Source organism: Alexandromys fortis, unplaced genomic scaffold (assembly GCF_014885135.2).
Source record: "Alexandromys fortis isolate MF-2015 unplaced genomic scaffold, M_Fortis_MF-2015_v1.1 scaffold_1, whole genome shotgun sequence".
Taxonomy (NCBI): Eukaryota; Metazoa; Chordata; class Mammalia; order Rodentia; family Cricetidae; genus Alexandromys; species Alexandromys fortis.
In genome coordinates, this window is record NW_026067927.1 from 11,292,817 (window position 1) to 11,303,435 (window position 10,619).

At 46.3% G+C, this 10,619-nt stretch overlaps 1 protein-coding gene across 1 annotated transcript in view; it reads left to right on the forward strand.

Annotated features, from left to right (window-relative positions):
- The first annotated feature begins 1,245 nt into the window (after positions 1–1,245).
- LOC126503004 (chemokine-like factor) overlaps positions 1,246–10,619 on the forward strand; it is an 11,699-nt gene continuing 2,325 nt past the window's right edge. Inside the window, exons 1-2 of the mRNA XM_050144436.1 lie at positions 1,246–1,579; positions 6,253–6,411. Of these exons, the coding sequence (XP_050000393.1) occupies positions 1,505–1,579; positions 6,253–6,411 (234 nt within the window). The 5' untranslated portion in view covers positions 1,246–1,504. The remainder of the gene's footprint in view (positions 1,580–6,252; positions 6,412–10,619) is intronic.

Below are 10,619 nucleotides of genomic sequence, written 5' to 3' on the forward strand. Positions count from 1 at the left end.
GTTGTTGGTAACTGCTGAGCAGATTCAGCGGAATGAACTGGTCTTAGTTGGGCAGGGTCCAGTGAGGGAAAATGGACTGGGGTGGCGTGCTGGTTCATTCTTATCAACACAACACAAACTGGAAACTCTTGGGAAGAGGGAGCCTCGATTGAGAAACTGACTGCGCCAGCTGGCCTGTGGGCACATCTGCGGGGCATCTTCTTGTTGCTAATTGATGAAGGAGGAGTTGCCCACTGTGAGTTGTGCTGTCCCCGGGCAGCTGGGCCTGAGGTGTTTGCGAAAGAGGAAGCCAGTAAACATCTTTAGTTCCTGTGTCACTGGTGTCTGCTTCAGTTTCTGCCTCCAGATTCCAGCCTTGCAATCCTGCTGTCTTCCCTTGGTGATAGGCTGTAGGCTATAAGTCCAATAACCCTTTCTTCCCCGAGTTGCATTTGGTCAGTGTTTTTGTTTTATCACAGCAAGAGAGGCAAACGAGAACAAGCAATGATGCAATTATACAAGATGAATCGCATAAGCAACACATACTTCCTGCGTCTGAAAAATGATCCAGCATGGTGTCGTCCTGGCTGCGCTGGAGCTCCTTAGCTAGAAGGCTGTTCTAACTGGGGGACAACTAACCGCAGCAGGACACAAAGGTACTCCAGAGATGTACTTGCATCTCTAGAGCAACGCCAGACTAGGAGGACCAGACCTTAAGTTTAGGCTACATAGTAGTCTATAGCTATTGATGGGGGGGGGGGGGCAGACTGGGAACTCTGCAGGAAAAGAAGCAGACAGACCCTTGCTTTGTAGAATCTATATTTTTATTTTAACTGATACATATTTACAAGGTACCATGTGGTGTTTCGTTACTTGTGCATGTTGTGTAAAGTTCATATAAAGGTAACTCCATGTCTTTTTGGAATAATTCGTGCTGAAAAATTTCAAATTTCTTTCTTGTAGCTTTTAATTTTAAATGAAGCAATACATTCTGGTTACCTATAGTCTAACAGAACACCGGAACCTCTTTCTCCTAAATCTAACTTATTAACAGTGAATCAACATTTTCCGGCGGGATATGCTTGTAATCTAGGCAAGCTACCAAAAAAAAAATGCAGAGGAATGACTGGTCGCTCTAGACAAGGTGGCCAAGGGAAACCCTAAGGAGGTGACATTTGAGATGTTCAAAGGACAAGGAGGCGGGGCTGCCATTCTTGGGTCTTCCTCCTCCTACTTCAACAGTGCTTCTCCACAAAAGAAGCTCCTGGACAGAGAGCAGTGGTGGCGCTGGTCCGGGTGAGAAGGTGCACACCTGCACGCTCCACGTCTGAGCTCCGGAGTTTAGAGACGGGCGGAGCAAGAGCCAGAGGCCTGCACTAGTGCGCACGCGCGGCGCTGGGGCTTGCAACAGAGAGAGGTGCTGCTGGCTCCGCCGCGGCAGTTAAGAATGTGGCGCGAGTCCTGGAGACAGCAATTAACTGAGAAGGCTTGAAAGAGAAGCGTGACTGTTGGATCTGTGGGAGAGATGGAGTCTAAAGAGCAGGACGTGGAACGGTCCTTCTGCTTGAGCGTGAAAGGCCTTGTGAAGATGCTGCGGATGGTGAGGACCAGGGCGGGAACGCAGGGCAGTGGGTAGGTTACTCCGGAGTGGCGAAGACTGGGTTAGGAAGTCTGGGGCAGCATTTGCGCGGTCACCTTGTTTCCAGCCATGCCTTTCCAGTTGCAAAGCATTGCTCTGTTGCTCTACACGCTGGGAGAAGAACCATAGGGTAGAGTGACTTCCTCTTCAGATGGTGTAGGAACACACCCATAGATCTACCTGAATACCCCGCATTTGGACTCACAAACTTGGTGGTAGCCTATCAGACAAGGCAGCTTCGGTCTCACCACTCAGAACCCAACAAGATTAAAATAATAATAAAAATAAAATAAAAGGTTGGTGATCTTTAACTGTAAGTCGGACTTTAGGTGTTGCCCAGCTCAGAACTGGTTCAACCCGGAGCAAGGGCAAAGATTCCTCTGTCCTTATTAGGGCTCCAGACCTAACGGGGAGTTGCGGTCAGTTCTGGACAGAGCTTTGGAGAAAGATGAAAGACGTACAAACTGTCGTGCCGGTCCCAAACCCGGGTCAGGGTTCACTCTGTACTTCCGCCCAGCACTTCTCCCCGGGTCCCCTACCCTAAACCTTTTCAGCCCAGGGGCCGGACTTCCCTTCCATCCCACCCACTACCTTCTCCTTTCTATATAAACAGGCCATTCCAGCCCGCTCTCTTGGTCTTCAACTGCCCTCTTGGACCATTTGTCCTCTCTCCTCTCTCGCTCCCCACCCCCGCTTCTCATGATTCAGTTCAATCTAGTCTCTTCCGGATGCCTCTGACTGTACTTGCCCTCAGATCTACAATAAATTCCTTCTCCTAAATCATACCTAGGAGGGGCCATGTCCTCATTTCATTCACAAACTACCATAGTTGAAGGAATGTAAGAAAACTGAGAGGGAAGGGGGAAAGAAGCCGTTTAAAATTTGAAGAGTTGACATGACATAGTTAAAGATTACAAGGGGAACATTTCCACATAACAGGAAGAAGAGTTTTATATTTAAAAAAAAAAAAAGCATGCCAAAACTAAATGACCACCAGAGAAGGCAGTGTTTCCCAGGCAACAGACCGCACAGATGGGCACTGGTAAGGCTTGTGCAAAGGAGATTCAAACTTGAGGTGAACGAGTAAACTAAATTCCATTTGAAATCTTCCCCGTGCCAGAAATCTGTGACTTTAAGAAATTGCTGCAAGCTATGATTCACAAGAGAGATGTAGAAAAGTACCTCGGGTGCCAAGGGAGAGGCAACATCTGGTTTCTTTAACTAAGAAAGTGACTGACAACCTGGAGTTTGACTTTAGGTTCCATAAGTTCTAGAACACTCTTTCTAGAAGAGAAAGATGGCTTTGTGTGTGTGTGTGAGTGTGTGTGTGCGTGTGCGTGTGTGTGTGTTGGGGCGGGGGGGGGGGTTAAGTTGGATATTCCTTCTTTTGTGTTGTTCCGTTTTGTTTTTGAAAGGGTCTGTGCACCTGTCCCTGATACCCAATGCTGGAATTGAGGGCACTCCCATATGCTATTACTTCTTTAACAGTGTGTGTCTGTCTGTGTGTGTGTGTGTGTATTTATGTGCACCACGTGAGTGCTTGGTGCCTTCGGGAGGCGGAAGAGGGTGTCGGATCTCCTGGCCCTGGAGCTATGGATGATTGTGAACCTGCACAAAGGTGCTGGAAAGCAAATCCAAGTCCTCTGCCAGAACAGGATGTGCTCTTAACCACTGAGCCATCCCTCCAGCCCCCTCTATTATGTCTAGATACCGTGTGAGGGGCTGGAGAGATGGTTCCGCGCTTACGGGAAGAAACTGCTCTTACAGAGAAGTGGGGTTCAGTGCTGGTACTCATGTTGAGTGTCCCACAGCAGCCACCTGTAACTCCGGCTCCAGGACCTGTGCTGCCCTCTTCTGGCCTCCCTGGACACTGCACACATGAGGCCTAAACATAAATAAATGTTTATATTTTTGGTTGTGAGTCTAGCCTTAAACCGCTGAGCCCGTCTCTCCAGCCCATAAGTAAATAGTTAAGCAGTGTGTTCCAGCTTCTGGACGAGTAGCTGGAACAAAGAGGAACCAAGACAAAAGTGGATTCCTAACTCAGAGAGTTCTTTCATTTAGTCACCATAATAAAAGGCCTGAATCTAGTCACCAAAAGGTCAGCCTCTGGTGGTCGTCTTCAGGAGCCGCCCACCTTGGCTTTTGAGACAGGGTCTCTTCATTGACCTCAGGTTTGCCAATCAGGTTAGGCTGGCTGACCCGCAAGCACCAGAGTCTCCACCTCCCCAGTGCTAGAATTTCAGACAGATTCTAGGTGTGTTCTACCATGTCCAGCTTTGGTTTTTGTTTGCTTAAATATAAGTGCTGTACAACAAGTATTCTATTTTACCACTAAAGACTCGGGTGTCAGATACTGGGGTGAAAACCTGCTAGCTCAGAGAGGCCAGGAAGCAACAAGCAGACCTTAGCCAGCAGCCCAGCAAGAGAGCTTCCCTTCCACCCAAAAGGCTGCCAGGCTCAAAAGTCCCTCCTCGCTACTTCCTGTCTGCTTCTCTATCCTTTTTCTGACTCCCTCTAGCTCCCTATGGCTATTTCCTGTCAACTAGTTGCTGCTTCTACCCCTTGACCCAAGGTTGATTTTTTCTAATTAGCACAGTCTCGGGGTTCACAGTGTGATCAACTGTCCTGTAACAAGAACTCTCTTGGATTTTATAATATCTATGTATATGTAATGAGATATCTTAGAGATGGAGCCCAAATCTAACTGCAGAATTCATTTCTGTTTTGTGTATACCTTTTATACACACCTTTAATCTCAGTGTGTTGGAGGCAGAGGCAGGCTGATCCTTGTGAGTTTGAGGCCAGCCTGGTCTACAGAGTGAATTCTAGACAAGTCAGGGTGACATCATCAAATCCTGTTGTCACCACCCACCCAAACAAACAAACAAAAAAAAGGATTTGGGAGTCTGTGCTTAAGATTTGCTACTTGTCCAGATGTGGGGTAAGAGAAAGGGAGGAGTCCAGTGTAGCACCACAGCGTTACCAGATCTTGGACTCCTAGATCTTGAACACATGGTGAAAGGGAGGCTCAACCGTGGAGACTGTAGCCTTGAAGAATTTTTAAATAAATGAGGAAGTGCATGAACAAATTTACATTTTAGATACCTGTCTGTGTTATAATAGTTGATGGAAAAGACACGTGCATTTGCATGGGACATGTCATGTGATCAGTTTTGACACGGGCCAATGAAACGGTCACCACAGTCAGGATATTTAGTACAGTCACACATGGCACGCATTCGTCGCTGGGTTGATTGCTGGTACAGCAGTGGTCCTGTGGGGTTGTGTCACCTGATGCTGTCAGAGCCACCGCAGGATCTGTGTTTCTATGGCAATTTGCTCAAGGAAATGACTCAATAGTGCACTTCTCCGAGTGTGTCTGGTTAAGCGGCCCATATTAACACCTAGACCACTGATGTGCTCCTCATGGCCCTGGCAGCCGCTCCTTCCTGCCTACTCTCGTCCTGGGGTTGATTCATCTGCTTTCTGTAACTGCAACTTTTGCTGTAATTGCAGGTACGCTTTCGTTTCCTAGAATTTTATATAAATGACATATAGTGTATACTCATTTTATCTGTCTTTCATTCATCATAATTATTTTGAGATTCTTCCGTATCTTATGTCAATAGTATATCTGTATCAATACTTCCTTCTTTTTGCTGCTAATACTCCACTGTGTGGACAGGTAGACTTCTCTCCCCCTACACCCTGTGTGTGTGTGTGTGTGTGTGTGTGTGTGTGTGTGTGTGTGTGTGATATTCTGGAGATTAACAGAGGCCTTCACATATGCTAGGTTAGTGACCTCATACCTCTCATTGAGCTGTATCCCAGCACTGATCATGTGTTCTTTATCCAGTCACTAATTGGCATCACTGAGGTTGTTTCCAGTCTTTAGCTGTCCCTTAATTCTAATGGCTTTGTGTTTAGTAAGAGGAATTATATAAAAATGTGCATTGTACATTAAGTAGTAAGTCTTAAACATCAGATTTTTGTTTCTTCTGACAGTATGTTTAAACCCACCTCCTCCACCTCCTGCACTCGCCTCCCCTTCACCTTTACCCTCATGGCAACGTTCAGCTCAAGTTTAAGAGCAGATTGCAAATTACTGATAGTTAAGGAACGCTGAGGGAATGAGTGATGAAGAACTCTCAGCAGCCAGGTGTAGACGTAACAAGGAGCGTGGGGCAGGGGACAGAAGAGGGTTTTTCTGGAGAAGATGAGAGGAAAAGACTTGGGGAGGGGTGTCTTAAGAGAAGACAACTTAGGTGTGCATATAGGAAAGAGCTGGCAGAGGAGATATTTGGGAGGGGGGGGGGAGATCCCGAGAAGAAGTGTGGGAAATGACCGGAGAAGCACCGACTCCTCTAAAACACAAACTGAAGTCAATGCCCACATGTGTAGTCATCTCTCATGCCCACAGTGTCTTACAGAAATCTTATGTAGTTGTCTTTAGACATCATTTTGAGGTTACAGGTGTATGCAATTCAATGGTTCAGCACTCACATCCATGAGACCATGTAGTCGATCACCAGTAGTACACAGCATACATACAGCCCACAGTAAGTAAACCCATTGTTCCTATAGCTTAAGCACGTATGGCCAATGACTAAATCATTGTTTTCTCCTTCTAGGTAGTAACTGTGGCATCTATGACCTTTTTCATCATCGCACAAGCCCCTGAATCATTCATCGTTATCACTGGATTTGAATTCTCCATTATTTTATTTTTCATAGCTTTGTATATGTGCAGACTTGACAAACTGATGAGATGGTTGTTTTGGCCTTTGCTTGTAAGTGATCCGTTCCAACCCTAAACTCTTTCCTGCCATAGGAAGACACTGTAATTAATCACTTGGTTCTCTTAAGTCCTTAAGGTGATCTCTGCTCACTGTGAAGGGCTCCATGTGGTCTTTGGGGAAGGCTCTCAGGGATCCAGGGCAACCACAGGACACAAATTCTCTTTACTGCACCTACCAGTAGATGTGGCTGCCAACCTATTTGTTTGGAAAATTCTCTTGAGTATAAATGTCCTAAAGAAATTTAAATTTAGAACTGTGTTAATAAATTAGAGCATATTCTTAACTTTTGTCTCCTTTCTATTTTCCCTTTTATTGAAAATAGATTCTTTTCTTATACAGTATATCCTGATAATAGTTTCTCCTCCTTCTACTCTTCCCAGTTCCTCCCCACCTCCTCTCCCCTCCCAAACCACTCTTTCTGTCTCTCATTAGAAAAGAACAGGTTTCTAAGAGAAAACAACCAAACATGACAAAATAAAATATATTAAGATGAAGCAAAAGGTATCATATCAAAGTTGGACATAGCAACCCAACGGGAAGAAAAGAGTCCCAAGAGCAGGCACAAGTGTCAGAAACTCACTCATTCTCACAGTCAGGAATCCCATTTAAAAAAAAAAAAATACTAGGCCGGGCAATGGTGGCACACGCCTTTAATCCCAGCACTCGGGAGGCAGAGGCAGGCGGACCTCTGTGAGTTCGAGACCAGCCTGGTCTACAGAGCTAGTTCCAGGACAGGCTCCAAAACCACAGAGAAACCCTGTCTCGAAAAACCAAAAAAAAAAAAAAAAAATACTAAGATAATAGGTATAATATATCCACAGAGGAGCTGGTGTAGCCCCATGTAGGCCCTGTGCTTCCTGCTTCAGTCTCTGTGAGTTCATATGCTTCTTGCTTAGTTATTTCGAGGACCTTGTTCTCCTGGTGTCCTCCATTCCCTCCGACTCCTACAATCTGCCTCCTCTTCCTTGGGATTGTCCGAGGAGAGGGATTTGATGGAAACTTCCAATTTAGATTCTCTCTTTGGGTAATGTCTGGCCGTGGATCTCTGCATCTGTTTCCATCTGCTCCTGGAGGAAGTCACCTCTCCGATGATGACTGGATAAGGCATTGGTTTTTGTTGTTGTTGCTTTTGGGGTTTTGTTTGCTTTAAGACAAGTAGTGTTTGTTAGAGACCATAGGTCTCTGGGCTGTCTAGTCTCAGTTACCCAAGCAGTGTGGGGTATGGGTTCCTTCTCATGGAGTGGGCCGTAAGTCCAATCAGACATTGGTTGGCTACTCCCAAACAGTCTGTGCCACCATTGCCCTTGCATATTTTGCAGGCACTACAAAACCAGTTCTAGCGAAAACCAATCAACTGTTACCTCTCTCTTCTCTCCCAAGTTACAACCCAACATCCTGTCTTCGTGGGTATCCCCTATAACACCCCCCCAACACTTCTTTTGCTAGGCAGGTGGCTGCCACCAGCTCTTTTTGCCAAACTTGCCATGTCTTCTTGTGTTCTGAAATGCTTATATCCAAGCTGCTAACTACTACTTAGGGAAGAGGACTTCAGAGCTGTTCTCAAACCAGAAGCGTGCTTTTAAGTGGTATCTTCTGGAACCTTCTTTGGAAGCCAGTGATGAGCATTTCAGGCTGGACCTTGCCACGCATGAACAAAGCTTTGGATTTGATCCCATACATAGCATAACCCAGATGTGTTAGCACACACCTATAATCAACATCTCAGGAGGTGGAGTCGGAAAGATCAGACGTTAAAGGTCATTCTTGGCAACATAGGAAGCTGGGGGCCAGACCTATCTCAAAATAATAATAATAAAAATTGAAAATAAAACCCAAACTAGAAGTAGTTCTCAGAGATCATTTAATCTGTTATCACCAGTCATAAAAATGGTAGAGACGTGGAGTAAGGTTATGGAGACAGGAGTTCTCGAGGGGGTTTCTAGTACTAGTAATTGAATGCAACATCTGCTTTCTACACAACTATCACCGTTGATGCTCTACTGAGGATGGTTTTCATGGACTCCTACACGCTAGGCAAGTCCTGTACTGCTGAGCTATATCTCCTCTGACTTTATACTGAGACAAGGTCTCACTACTGTTGCCCAAACTGGCCTTGAACTCACCCCGTAGCCAGACTGACCTTCAGCTTTCCCCTTCCTGGCTCAGTGCCCCAAGTATGAATACCCACCTTGGAAGACTACTGAGTTGGGAGAATAGGCTAAGACAGGCAGAGTAAAGAGTTGAACGGCCAGATGGTAGGCTCTTCAGCTGGCAACACTGATGACATCTGCAGACTAGGAGAAGCTAGAGCTGAGGTAACGGAGCTCAGAGAGAAGGTAGGGAGTGGAGAGAAGTGGCCAGGAAAAGGCAGGAGAGGACCCCAGGGGGCCCAGGGTCACAGACACCAGACAGGAGACCATTTCCTGAAGAAAGAAACGGTGGATGATGTCACATAGAAAGAGAAGTACTGACATACATAACCCCTCTCCCCAGCAGCTGTGCTCATTGTTGGTCCCGGTGGGCTTTCTCCAGAGTGGCTTGCTGTCAGTGGCAGGTATCAGGAAGATCATGAGCTCAAGCACAGAAGGAGAGGCTGCTTAAACGGGGAAGCCACCACTGGCCTAATCTCCTATTTCCTAAGGAAATCCGAAGGACAAGGGTAGTAATAATGGGGCTCCCACCGCGGAGAGAAATAGAGCTGCCAGAGGCTTTTACCTCAGTTAAAGTGAAGGAGACAGCAGCTGAGGACCACAGCTACTCCGTAAGGGGCAGAAGGGGATGGTAAGCACCGATAGCCTCCAGCCAGTGCCCCCTGACTAGAAGACACCAGTTATCTGTCTGCCCTCAGATCTGCCATCCGTATCCAGGCCCTGACACAGTCTGTAAACCAGGCCTCTGTTCCTCTCTAGCTCTCCTTGACAGATTATAAAGGAAGGAGCTAACCCAGGGCCCCAGGCTCAAAATTACTATAAAATCTCCATTTTATTGTAATTAAATTTGCATCCCGCTTATCAGCATATTGAGGGTTTCACGTTTTTGCTCTGAGACAGGGTCTCTCTCAATAGCCCTGGATGTGCTAGAACTCGCTATGTACACCAGGCTGCTTCAAACTCAGAGAAATCTGCATGCCTCTGTCTCCTGAGCGCTGCAATTAAAGGCCTGTGCCATCACACCCGGTTGCATCATATTGAGCTTTCAATACAGATGGTGTTTTAGGTTGGGTGTAGTGGCTCACACCTATGATCTTGCATGCAGAAGGCTGAAACAGGTCTTTGAATTATTAGAGATCAGTGTGGGCTACATGCTGCTGCGTACAGGACCAGCTTGGGCTGTAGCCTGAAAACAAACAAACACAATGGTCTAAATTTCCACTAGAGAGCATAAATGTTCTGAGATAGGCATGCCGTCCCCTCCCCCCGCCCCCCAGCACGTCCTCCACTCCTGATCCCTCACTGTTCTACCACTCCCTAAAATGCCACTTTTGTACAAAGCCATTGACAGCCTAATTCACAGCTATTTATAGCTGCCTGACTAGGGTAGTGGGGCCTGTTGTCTGGAAACAGAGCAGAGTATCCAGCCAAAGGGGAGTTAACCGGAGACAACCATCTCATTGCCTACTGCAACTTTGTTTTCCTTCTGCAAAGCCAAACCTCTCTTTCTTTTTATCAACTGTTTTTCTTCCTAAGTCTGGTATTTCTTCATTGATCTCTTCCTGCCTGCTCACTGCAAGTCTGCCAAGACCATTCCATAAGAAGGACAATTTATTTTCCCACAAGACACATCCATCTAAAAATGTGAATTGCTCTTGTTAAAACGCTTCACTTGTGGGACATGATTATGAAGCAACAGGCGTTGGCAAGCCGCTGCATTACAAATGGGGGTGGGGCTCATCCTGGACATCACCACTCTAAATATGTGCTGTTTTCAGTTTGGGGCTGGGTCTTTTATAGGGTCTCACTGTGTGGCCCTGGCTGGCCTGGAACAAGCTGACCTCAAACTCCTGAATAGAGGCGTGACCCGCCATGCCTGACAGGTTTCTTCATTGCATTTTAGTAACAGATATTTGATAGCTGATTGTTCCACATTTCCTATTAAAAAGCAAGTATTCCAGCTTCCTTGGGGATCCTTGGTACTCTAAAACTTCGGCATAATTATCTACTTTCCAAACCAGATGAGTTCTCCTTCTAGCTATATCTATG